This window comes from Rhinopithecus bieti, unplaced genomic scaffold (genome assembly GCF_001698545.2).
Source record: "Rhinopithecus bieti isolate Rb0 unplaced genomic scaffold, ASM169854v2 scaffold_1853, whole genome shotgun sequence".
Lineage (NCBI taxonomy): Eukaryota > Metazoa > Chordata > Mammalia > Primates > Cercopithecidae > Rhinopithecus > Rhinopithecus bieti.
This window is the reverse complement of record NW_016804151.1, coordinates 217529-230900: the sequence shown is the minus strand read 5'-3', so window position 1 is coordinate 230900 and position 13372 is coordinate 217529. Positions and strand designations below refer to the sequence as shown.

Here is a 13372-nt window from a genome sequence, read left to right as displayed (position 1 = left end):
TTCCTTAGAAGCTGTGGGAGCCAGATCCTGACAGGGACAAGATAATTCTGGAATTCTCTTCCCAGTCAAGGCCAAAACTCACCCCTGGCTAGGAATTAATTGCAAGATGGACTGCAATTAATTTGTAACCTGGTTGGGCCCAGGATGGCACTGGCCCCTTCACCAAATGGAACAATAATTCAAGATAAGCCATTGGAGCACATCATGCCACTTGACACCTCTAAGCCCTCTTCCTCTCCTGCATTCCAAACCCCTGTCACTTAAAAACAAACAAAACAAAACAAAACAAAACAAAACAAACCCTGCGTTGCTTCCACAAATTGAAGAGTGGAAATTTTGGGGAAAGAATTCTGCCCACTCTTCTCCTTGCTAACACGGATAATAAAACTCACTCTTTCTCCGTCACACTTCGCTCTTGTTATGTTGGCATCTTTCTGCAAGCGGCAAGCAGCAAGACCCTTTTGCCAGTTACACATTTTGTGTTGCTATAAAGAAATACCTGAGACTGGGTAATTTATGAAGAAAAGAGCTTCATTTTGGTTCATCTTTCTGCAGACAGTACAAGAAGCATGACACCCACATCTGCTTCTGGTGAGGCCTCAGGATGCTTACAATCATGGCAGAAGGTGAAGGGGGAGCAGGCATGTCACATGGTGTGAAAGGGAGCACCAGAATCGGAGCAAGAGAGAGGAGAGGAGGTGCCAGTCTCTTTTAAACAACTATAATAGCTCTCATGTGAACTAATAGATTGAGGACTCACTCATTACCCTAGGGAGGGCACCAAGCCATTTATGAGAGAATCACTTCCCACAAGGGCCCACTTCCAACACTGGGGATCACATTTCAACGTGAGATTTGGAGGGGACACACATCTCAATCATATAACCTGGCTAGTTTTTTAATGTTAATTTTTTTTTGTAGGACAGGGTTTTGCTATGTTGCTTAGTCTGGTCTCAAATTCCTGTGCTTAAGCAATCTTTGTGCCTGGGCCTCCTAAAATGCTGGGATTCCAGGTATAAACCATTTCTATTAACCCTATTTTAAAAATATGTTAATTTATGCTAGGATTTTAGAGGCAAAGTAAAACATTAAAAATATGATTTCTTCTGTATCTCATGATGTAAAACAGAGTAGTTTTTTAACTGTGAGATTTGCTATCAATCTGACTGAAAAGCTGTGATTGTCTTTGGGAATCACCTGGCGAAAGAGTTTTATTTAGTGAGTTTATTAACAGGTTTGTCTGGCATAGTCCTTACACTAGATTCAATTACAGATTGTATATACACACAAACATAGATTTCACAGATAAGCAGGCTGCCCAATCAGAAGAATGAGGTGCATGAGTTAGCTTTGAGTTAGCATGCTCCCTCGCCTTTTGTCACTCCTTAATGGCTCTGTTCTCACTTTGTTTTGCATAGTTGGTAAAGACAATGGGAAGAACCACACTTATGTCTACTTACTACACAGGACCAAATACACAGAGGTTATAAGCAGCATTCCATCAAATTCAATTTAGTGCAAAGTAATATTATCCGTATGACTCAATAAAATATCAAGAAGTCTGAATTACAAAAAAGTTTCTAGTTGGCCCAAATAAACTAAGTCTGAAGGGCTCAGCAGTCCACTTAGCCACACTTTCACCACAGTCTTGATTGTGGAGAACATCCCTCTAGTACCAGGTCTGAGGAGGGAACGAGACTTTCACACCCTGAAACATGTTCCAGAAACAGAGACCTCCACTCAAAATATCTTCCCAAGTGTGTCTCTCCAAGATTCCAGATTAGTCTTCATTGGTAGTCCCCAGACTGAACAGAGGACTCAGAGATATGTGCATAGGATATTTGGAAAATCAGCTTATAATTCTTACAGACTCTTTCTGTTATACAATCTAGCATCATACTAAACACAACACAACACTAGCATGTGTGTACACATACACACATGTACATGAGAATACTTTGGAGACACATCTGGTTTGAGCCAATTCTGATTAGGATAAATTATATATGTTCTAAAAACAAACTGAGATAGTTTGGTATACATTTTTCTTTTCAAGTCTGAACTTTCTCTACTATGTCCTATCCATCTCTCCAGTTAGAAAAATTGAGTTAGAATATTCATCCTGCTTTTATTAGATACAAGTAATATGCATGTCATAAGCATCAATGTACTTACTATATTCTTTCCTAAGGGAATATTAGAATTGTTCTTAATTTTGATGAAATCCAATTTACACAGTTTTTAAAAGGAATATTGTGCATTTAGTAGTGTATGTAAGACATTTTTGCCTAACTCAAAGATTTTCATTTTCTGCTGGATGTTTTAGGGTTTTAGTTCTGTAATACTCTTTCAGTTACTTTTTATATATAGTGCAAAGCATTGACTGAAGGTTTTGTTTCTTCATATCGCATGATATCCAATGATTCCAGCACCAATTGTTGAAAAGACTCTCCTGTCTTTACTGAATTTTCAACTTTGTCTATATCATGTGATTCTGTTTCCAGACATTCCATTCTTTTTAATTGACCTATTATTTATCTTCACAACATAACCTACTGACTTGATTACTGTAGCTTCATAAAATAAGAAATGTTGAAATCGGAAGTCAGGTAGTATTAGTGCTCCACATTTTTTTGTTTTCTTTTTGAGACAGAGTTTCGCTATTGTTTCCCAGGCTCGAGTGCAATGGCACTATCTCTGCTCACCACAACCTCCACTTCAAGTGATTCTCCTGTCTCAGCCTTCCAAGTAGCTGGGATTACAGGAATGCACCACCACATCTGGTTGATTTTGTATTTTTAGTAGAGATGGGGTTTCTCCATGTTGGCCAGGCTGGTCTTGAACTCCTGACCTCAGGTGATCCGCCTGCCTCAGCCTCCCGAAGTACCGGGATTACCAGTGTAAGCCATTGTGCCTGGGCTTTTCAAAGTTATTTTTTAACAATTCTAGGTCCTTTAAATACCTCATTAATTTTAGAATAAATTTCTATAAAAAAGTATGTTAGGAGTATTGCATTGAAATTATGGATCAATTTGGGGATAACTGACATCACCACAATATTGGTGGTCCAACCCAAGATATAGTGTATCTCTCTATTTATTTTGACCTTTAATTTCTCTCTGCTATGTTTTCTAGCTTTCAGTGTATAGTTTTTACCTTTCTTATGCTGGCTTATCCTAAATATTTCATATTGTTGGATGTTATAAGTAATAGTTTACAATTTTCTATTTTTCCATTTACTGTTAGTATACAGAAATACAATTATTCTAGTAATTTTTATGTACAGTTCAAAATTTCTGCATAGACAACCATGTTGTCTAAGAATAAAGAAAGTTCTACTCCCATTCCACTTTTGATATCTTTTATTCCTCTTTTTTTTTCTTTATTGCACTGGCTAGAAACCCCAGTAGGATGCTGACTAGAAGTGGTGAGAACCAAGACCTTTATATTGTTCCTGATCTTAGAAATACTGCAGTTAGTTTTTCACCATTGAGTATGATGTTAGCTGTAGGTTTTCATAGATGCTCTTTTCATGTTGAGGAAGTTTCCTTCTATCACTTTGTTGAGAGTTTTCTTCAGGAATGGATATTGGCTTTTGTCAGATGCTTTTTATGCATCTATTGAGATGATCATATGGTTTTTCATTTTTAGTTTACAAATGTGGTGAATTACATTGACTATTAAACCAACATTGCTTTCCCAGAATAATTCTTACTTTGTTATGTGATTTATTTTATGTACTATTGGATTATATTAACATTTGTTAAGAATTTTTACATATATCTTCATGAAGGATATTGATCTATATTTTATATTTTTAGAATGTGTTTGTCTTGTTTAGGTGTCAGGGCTTTGATGACCTCATACAATGAGCTGAGGTTTATTCTGTCCTCTTTAATCTTCTGGAAAATTTTGCGTATAATTGGTATACTGCTTTCTTAAATGTTTGACAGAATTAACCAGTGAAGCCATCTTGGCCTGTTGTTCTTTGTGGAAGAGTTTTTAAACTACAAATTCAAGTACTTTAATAGATTTAGGTCTATTCAGGTTATATGTTTCTTCTTGGGAGAGCTTTGGCAGTATGTGTCTTTCAAGCAATATGTTCATTTTATCTTTGTTGTCTTGGTATAAACTTAACTCTCTATGTTGATTTAATGTCAAGAACTTCAGTTAATGTGAAAAATACATTTGGTTGATATACTATAATGGACAAAATAAAATGCCTTTACATTTTATTAAACTTTGTTCAGCCTGAAAATCCGTGCTCAGGCATATTCAACTTCCTGTCTTAAGCATCCCCAAATTTGCCAATTCAGCATGTGAAAAGCCTTTTAGAGAACAGATTCCCAACAGAGAGAGAGGCTGAGTATTTTCCATTTTACTTATACTTTAATTCAAATAGGCCAAGACTGATTTTCATAACTTCAGGAAAGGAGAGAGGAACTATGTTGTGATTGTGTGTGTGTGTGTGTGTGTGTGTGTTGTATTGTGTGATTACACTTCTACTCAACTTTGAGACCTCAAAGACTTTCTCATTAATAAAATGTAAGTGTAGCAGCCAGAAGGAGTAATGGGAATGAAAGCATTTTAAGCAAATTGTAAAAGGGGTAGGGTCGCTGAGCTTCACTGACAACTCTTGTCCTGGTTGGCTTCACTGTCCGGTTCCATTGGGTCAGGATGGCATTTCTGGCCCCATCCCACTTCCCTGGTCCCATCAGTCGAAACTGATATGGGCTGCAAGGGCCAAAGTACACCTCCAGGGCCAGGCGGGGATCTGTCAGGAAGAGCCATGGTATGTTAGGCTTGGCCCCTATGAAAGAGCCCAGCTCATCCATATATGTGATGTAATCTGTCTGCAAAGTCTGGCTCTGGCCAAACCTGAAGAAAGAAGAGAACATACTGCAATAAGTGTTACAGTTGCAAATAAGAGCATTAATTTCTTATGTTTTCTTTCAGAAAAATAATATTTTAAATGGCAATTCCATTTATGCCCCCCTTTTCTACAAAATTGAATTTATTGCTTTTTCTTTGGCTAAGTGAGCTGCTTTTCTCCTCCTTCCTAATCTCTGAGTTTGATGTAATGTTGGATTTTTGCCTTTGGCCATGTGGCGTGGAGTAAACTGACCCTCTGGTTTAAGGAGACCAATTAACTTAGTTTACTCATTAACACATTATTCTTTATAATACATTGCTTAGAATCTGCCCCAATGTTAGACTTTCAGATTAGTTTGTTTAAAAGTGGGATCATGGATGATTTTAATACTTCCATAATCTAATAATATAAATTGTTTCATACTAAAGAAAACAAAAAATATTTTACTGCAAAATATATACTTCCTTGAAAGATTTTGAGATGGCCATTCAGAGGGCCTGCAGACGGAAATAGCCCTGAAAAGCTGCCTTTGTGAAGGAGATTTTTATCTGTGGAGAAAAGAAAGGGAAGTAAACGGAAGATGGAAACTAGGTTTCTCGGAGGCCTCCCTTGCCCACTCTAGGAAATATTAACTCACAGGAGAGAGAGACTGAGAGCCAGGCACCGCTGAATGTCTGACAGAGAAACTTTCATCACAGGCTACTGACTCTGAGAGCCGCTCTCTGTGAGATTTCATCTGCAGAACAGGACAGCCTTTGTTTGACATGCTTTCCTCCCTTCAGTCTCCTATATCCTGTGATGCTACCTCTGAAATCACCTTTAAAAAAATTATGACTGTGAAAAAAAAATGTAATCACTCCATCTTTCTTCTAATCTCCAAGCTTCCGTTATTCATTCCTGAGCATAGGCCAAGCTAACTATGGGAGAAATTTAGTTTATAGTTTAACTTTGAAACAAAGATGGTAACAGCCCTTTCCCGAAACAAAACCCCTCCTTGCTTGGGGGTCAGACTGCTTTTGTAGAACTAACAAATTAGCCACAAGGTAAGAAATTAGGGCTCAGGAGTCATGCAGTCAGAAGTCTCCAATTGCTCATGTGGATAACATCATCATTGTAAAACCCAAGATTGGTGCTCAAGATATTTTTCAGACCCTGCATTCTGATGGGCCAGCTGGCACTACCCAGACTGGTAAACTGGTTCATCTTGTCATGTGGTCTCCTCCCAGGAAGACCAGAAGACAAGCTTTGACTCCCTATGGTTTCATCCCTGATCCAACCAATCAACATTCCCCATTCCCTAGCCCCCAGACTACCAAACTATCCTTAAATAAACCTAGCCTCTGAATTTTCATGGAGGCTGATTTGAGTAGTAATAAACTCCTGTCCTTCTGTTTAGCTGGCCAGATCCCAAAAGAGGGTTCTTGGACCTCTCACAAGAAGGAATTCAGGGCCAGTCCGTAAAGTGAAAGCAAGTTTATTAAGAAAGTAAAGAAATAAAAGAATGGCTACTTCATAGGCAGAGCAGTGGCGTGGGCTGCTCAACTGAGTATGTTTACAGTTACTTCTTGATTACATTTTAAACAAGGGGTGGATTATTCATGAGTTTTCCAGGAAAGAAATGGGCAGTTCCCAGAATTGAGGGTTCCTCCACATTTTAGACTAGATAGGGTAACTTCCTGATATCGCCATGGCATTTGTAAACTGTCATGGTGCTGGTGGGAGTGTCTTCTAGTATGCTAATTCATTAGAATCAGCGTATAATAAGTAGTGAGGATGACCACAGGTCACTTTTTTCATCATCTTGGTTTTGGTGGGTTTTGGCCAGCTTCATTACTGAATCATGTTTTATCAGCAAGGTCTTTGTGACCTGAATCTTGTGCTGCCCTCCTATCTCGTCTTGTGACTAAGAATGCCTAACCTCCTGGGAATGCAGCCTAGGGGTCTCAGCCTCATTTTACCCAGCCCCTATTCAAGATGGAGTCACTCTGGTTCAAATGCCTCTGACAGCTGTGTGTTTATTAAACTCTCTCTATTGGAAAAACCTGCTGTTCTCAGTGCATCAGCTTTTCTGGGCAGTGAGCAAGATGAATCTGTTGGGTGATTATACCTCCCCCAAAGCACAGAGAAACTTGGTCCGGGCTGCTGTTCTTTGGACTCATTAATTTCCTCTGAAAAATCATTTACTTTTACACTTCCATCTTCCCTATCCCCAGTGAAGAGAATATTTAAACATGAACGAACTGGCCCTCCTTTGAGTTCATGTTTTCTAAGGCTCTTATGCACACATGTGCACATAATAAATCTGTTATGTTTTTCTCTTGTTAACCTGTCTTTTGTTATAGGGGTGTTGGCCATTTCCTTTTATGACAGAAAAGAGATCACCCCTTTCTGTCTCTATAGTTCTTTTGGTTGGAACGTGGCCTAATTTGCTTTTTGAAACTCTGAAGAGCAGCTTATCATTTAAGCAATAAGAACATTTTAACCTGTTTCCTCATCTTTATTCCTACTGGGCTCTAAAGGAAGGGGTATCAAGCTGCATGAATTGTTAGCACATAAAAGTGCCCAACTCTGAGAGGTGTTCTGTGAACTGGATGAAGTTGAGCAGAGGAGGTTTTGTTGAATCTGAGGATTCCATTTCTTTTCTTCTCTAGGCCCTGAGTGGGTGACTACATTGTGGCATTCAATGTCAGAGAAGAAAAATAGCTCAGAGTAGTCTGCACTATGTGGGGTATGCAAAATTTATCAAGCTCAGATAGCCAGGCATATGGGACTTGTCATGTTGCCCTCTACCAATGCCTGGGGGCAATTGTTAAAAAGCATTTTGATTCCTGACTAGCTGTCTCACCCATCATCTTCATGTTCCTGGAATTTGTGATACAAAGAACAGTGTATAGCCAATCAATAGCTTATATAATTTTAATGTAAGTTCTTGGTAAACAACTTAGAAGTTGACTCTTGTTTTTCCTTTAAAAACCTACTTGTAACTGCTGCTAACGGAGTGTATATTCAGGGCAATTTGACTCTGTGCTCCTGGGTTGCAGTCCTCAAATTTGGCCCAAATCAATTCTTTTTATATTACATTTGTCTCCGTGTTTTCCTTTAGGTTGACATATCAACGCCATGTTAAATGTTTGAAAAAGTAAAGAAACTTCCTATATTCAGTTGACTTTGGAAGAACTCAGGGGTTAGGGGCATTGAGTCCTCTTGCAGTCAAAAATCCATGTGTAACTTTTGACTCCCCAAATGCTTAACTCTTATTAACCTACTGTTGACTGGAAGCCTTACCAATAACACAAACAGTTGATTAACACATATTTTATATATCATATGTATTAAATGCTATTCTTACAATAAAGTAAGCTGGAGAAAAGAAAATGTTATTAAGAAAATTATGAGGAAGAAAAAATATGTTTACTATTCATTAAGTGGAAGTGGCTTATAAACATCTTCATCCTCATCATCTTTATGTTGAGTAGGCTGAGGAGGAGGAGGAGGAGGAGGAGAAACAGAAGGGGTTGGTCTTGCTGTTTTAGGGGTGGCAGAAGTGGAAGAGATGAAGGAGGTAGAATTGGGGGCAGGAGAGGCAGGCACTTTGGTGTAATTATGGAAATACATTATAATTTCCGTCTGACTTTTGCTTTTTTATTTCTATAAAGATTTTCTATATAGTAGTAATCCTTCCTCTATCATTTGCTTTAGTTTCAGTGCCTGTATCATAGAAGGGTCTATGTTATAAAAGAAGTCAAAAGCAGTCTTGAATAACTGGAACCCGTCTGCCAGATTATCTAATGTCAATTTATTTCTGGCACGGCTTTTTCTATGTCTTCTTTCTCATATGGCACTGCTTTGGAAGCACTCATCTCCATCAAGTCATCTTTTAGTTCCTCTAGTGTGGAATTAAAAGTGTCTATTAGTGGTGTCTATTAGCTCTTGAATTTCTCCATGATCCATATCTTGAAGCCCTTCACCCTCGCCTTTTTATTTTGCCATATCCACAATCTTTTTCAAGATTGGCTCTGTTGTAAATCCTCTGAAGTCATATATAACATCTGGACATAGTTTTCTCCAGGATAAATATGTTGTTTTAGGATTGATGGCTTTCATGGCTTTTTCTATAACAATTAGGACATCTTCGATGGTATAATCCTTCCAGACTTTCATGATGTTCTCTCTATTGGGGTTATCTTCCACAGCATTGACAATCTTTTCCATAGAGTACGGTATGTGATGAGCCTTAAAGATCCGTATGACTCCCTGATATAAAGGCTGAATTAGAATGTTGTGTTTGGGGGAAATTAGACCACTTAGATGCCTTCGATGTTGAACGCATGGGGTTCTGGGTGGTCAGGGGCATTGTCTATATCAAAAAAACTTTAAAAGGCAGTCTCTTATTGGCAAGGACTTTCTGACTTCAGGGACAAAGCATTGACGGAGCTAATCCAGAAAAAGGGTCTTGTATAACCAAAAGAGAGGAAACTGAGATTCATCTTCTGCCTTCAAGGCTTGAGGGGGTAGCTTCATAGATAGGGGCTGTCCTGATCATAAATCTGACTGCATTTGCAGTAAACAGTAGTTAGCTTATTAGTTTCCTTCCTAATCCTGGTGCACACTTCTCTTCCTTATTAATAAATGGCCTTTGTGGCTTGCTTTTTTTTTTTTTTTTTTTTTTTTCCCAGAATAGGGCACTTTTGTCTGCATTAAAAATCTGTTCAGGCAGATATCCTTCTTCCTCAATGATTTTCATAATGGCATCTGGGAATTCATCTCCTCCTTCTTGGTTGGTAGCAAGCATGTCTCCTGTTATCTTGGCATTTTTTAAGCCAAAGCTCTTTCTGATATAATCAAATCATCCTTTGCTGGCATTAAATTTTCTAGCTTTAGATCCTTCACCTTCCTTTTGCTTTGTCATATAATGACTTCACTTTTTCTCAAATTATATTAGAATCTATATGTATACTTTCTTATAGCAATCCTGAACCCACATAAAAGCTGCATTTTCAATACAAAATAAAAATATATTTTACAAAAAGTGCAAGATGTCATGACTGCTGGCATAGCTGCACTAGATTCATTTATCTTGAAATGGTGGGTAACTATAGCTGCAGAACTCTATAGTATATATTAAGCAACTCAATTTTTTTCTTGTAATGTCATAACTTTTCTCTGCTTCTTGGGAGCACTTCCAACATCATTAATGATACTTCATATGGAGCCCATGGTGTTATTAAAGGCTTAAGGTATTGCACTAAACGTGGTAAAAATATGTGAGAACCTTGAGAGATCACTTTTTACTGTGATGCAGAATTTACTGGAGATATGAGCTGCTCAGGTGAAAATGATTAATGTCACACAGCATTTTAAGTAGATACTCAAAACACTTGAGCTCACTGCAATACCAACAGGAGGTGGCTACAAAATTATTATACTAGTACATCATGTACTACTATTAATTTTATGCAATTATGACAATATTGCATCTTTGTTTACATTTCTCTTGGCTATGAATGGTGCCATGTATAGTCTGTTAGAGTTTGTATGCATTAAGTTTTGATAAATTTTAATTTTTTAATAATAGATTTGTGTATATTTCATGGTAGTAAATGATAAAATAGATTAGTATCTACATATATTTTATACATGGCATCTTTTTCTTAATTTATTCAATATTTCTAGGCTACACAATTCATCTTTGAGTTTTTTAAATTGCTGCAAATCTCCAAATAATTGCAAATTTTTTTTTTGAGATGGAGTCTCACTCTGTCATCTAGACTAGAGTGCAGTGGTGCGATCTCGGCTCACTGCAACCTCCACCTCCCTGATTCAAGTAATTCCCCTACCTCAGCCTCCTGAGTAGCTGGGATTACAGACGCACGCCACCGTGCCCAGCTAATTTTTTTTGTATTTTTAGTAGAGACAGGGTTTTACCATGTTGGCCAGACTGGTCTCGAACTCCTGACCTCAGGTAATCCGCCCGCCTCAGCCTCCCAAAGTGTTGGGATTACAGGTGTGAGCCACCGTGCCCAGCCTGCAATATGTTAATTGAAAAAAATTCATGTATAAGTGGACCTATATAATTCAAACCTGTGTTGTTCAAAGGTCAACTGTAGTCATTTATAGAGTCATTTCTTAACCTCATCACTATTGACATTTTGAGCCACATAATTATTTGTTTTGGTGGACTGTGCTCTGCATTGTTGGATGGTTAGCAGAATCCTTGTTATCTACCCATAAGATGCTGGTAGCATGCCCTCTCCACTCACAATGACCAAAAGTGTCTCCAGATTTTGCCATATGTGCCCTGGAGGGCAAAATTATCACTGATAGAAAACCTCTATTCTTGAGTTATACAAAAGAAGTGTAATGACTGTTTACTATCTAAATATTGTTTGATTATTGCAAGTGTTCAAAAAATGTAAACTAATGACAATATTTAGAGCATATTAATGTTTTCCTGCATATAAAGGCACATTTTAGGACTTGCTCTATTAGCAAGTAAAATTGCTTACCACTTGAGTTTTTTCCCCATTTTCTCCTCAATGTCATCCATCATTTCATTCATAGTTGGCAGGGTGCGTGAGTTTAGAAATGAAGAGAAAATATTGAAAACACAAAGACATCAGGAATGCATAATGACATATGATGGAAATCATTTGGTTTTTATAAACTGTATTCCTGAAAATTTTTGTATCAAGAGAAGCTGTCTTTGATATCTTTAGCAAAATACCAGTTCACAGAAACAAAGACCTGAAAAGTTAATGGACCTTCTTTGGGAATGGCAAAGCTGGCCTGTAGTGAGATAGTGACAGCAGAGATAGTCGTAGCTTCAAATCACTCAGTCTCTTATTTCTGTAACATTATGGAGGACCTAATCCTCAACATATGTGCTCAGTATACTTCATGCATATAATAGCTTAATAATTTCTTCCTATCTTTTTTTTCTATATCTTCTTCCTAAAACTTCTCTGAAGAAAGAATCTCGTAAAACAGTTCCCTTTAAGGTTTCTGGCATTTTAAAATGAGATAATGGAAGAAAGCATAGGATTTTAAACATCTTCTGCAGCTATTTAAAGTGTTTTAAGGGGCAGTAGACACTTTTTAGCTTTTTGCAAATTTCACTACATCAATGCAACTTCTTTTAACTGATAATGGTAGCTTATTTGCCTTTGTAACAATGGATGAAAGTTGCTCTAAAATTTGCAATGCATGAACACTTCCCAGTCATTGTTAGGGTCTTATGTCAGCCTGGTAATACCCTATGATTGATATTGGCTGGACACCCTGCTAGAAAGTACGAGGCCAGATTTTTGTTCTGCTTCATTTGTTGTTGTGTCCTAATGCCAGGTTAGAGTCTAACACATAGCAGGTGTTCAGTAAATATTTGTGGAATAAATAAATGATATCATTTGCTTCATGAAAATTTCCTAGGTTTATGAACTGTATCCAGTCTTCTCATAATACCTCAGGCTCTTGGCATTGTTGTGCCTTTCAAAGGAAAAAGGCAATGGAAGTATTTTGCAGGGAGCACCTTTACAAAATATTTAATGATGCGGTTTATTTAAATAATGATTTTCATGGTATATGTGAAATAGAAATTTATCTACAAAAATTTTAGATAATATATATATATTCCATGATTGTAAGGTTTTACTAATTACCAATAGTGTAAGTTTTTATAGATTAGTTATGTTAGGTAAGTTACACCTATATTGGTCAATATTTTGGAGAATACTTGAGTAAAAGAACATATTTAGTAATAATGATAATAATAGTATGACTGGAGTAAATTAAATCAATATATTTGAGACATTGCCTTTCTCCATGTAATCCTCATATTCTTGATTTCCTCACATAAGCCTACTTGTAGTCCCTGGGGACCATGAGGTCTAGAGTAGACGGAGGGAAGAAGAAGATTGTCACAAGAATCAGAGTGGCCTGACTTTGTTATTCTGACAGTAGTTGACACCAGTGAGGTTTCTGGCATACCTCCAACACTCACCAGGGCCCTTCCAACCTTCATAATGTAGCCTGACATTGCAGTTATCCTCTGCTAGTTTTTTCTTGCTTAAAATCTTGCAAAGTCCTTCTAAATCCCTATGAGAACTTTAAGCTCTTTAACATGACTTACAAACCTGTATTTCTTGCCACTCCCTGCCTCTGCTTTATATTCCCTTCCCACCAAAATGTTTCTGGGTCCTTACACATTTCATGCTTTTCCTCACCTTTGTGACTTCCTGCATGCTGTTTGCTCTGTGTGAAATAGCTCACTGTCGGCCGGGCGCGGTGGCTCAAGCCTGTAATTCCAGCACTTTGGGAGGCCGAGACGGGAGGATCACGAGGTCAGGAGATCAAGACCATCCTGGCTAACATGGTGAAACCCCGTCTCTACTAAAAAATACAAAAAACCAGCCGGGCGAGGTGGCGGGCGCCTGTAGTCCCAGCTCCTCGGGAGGCTGAGGCAGGAGAATGGCGTAAACCCGGGAGGCGGAGCTTGCAGTGAGC

The 13372-nt window shown here is 38.0% G+C and overlaps 1 protein-coding gene across 1 annotated transcript in view; it reads right to left on the bottom strand.

Moving 5' to 3' along the window:
* Positions 1–4446: 4446 nt before the first annotated feature.
* The window catches only part of LOC108526232 (putative dimethylaniline monooxygenase [N-oxide-forming] 6), a 24161-nt gene continuing 15235 nt past the window's right edge, over positions 4447–13372 (bottom strand). Inside the window, exons 7-8 of the mRNA XM_017866879.1 lie at positions 11380–11446; positions 4447–4878 (exon numbers count right to left, since the gene is read on the bottom strand). Of these exons, the coding sequence (XP_017722368.1) occupies positions 4536–4878; positions 11380–11446 (410 nt within the window). The 3' untranslated portion in view covers positions 4447–4535. The remainder of the gene's footprint in view (positions 4879–11379; positions 11447–13372) is intronic.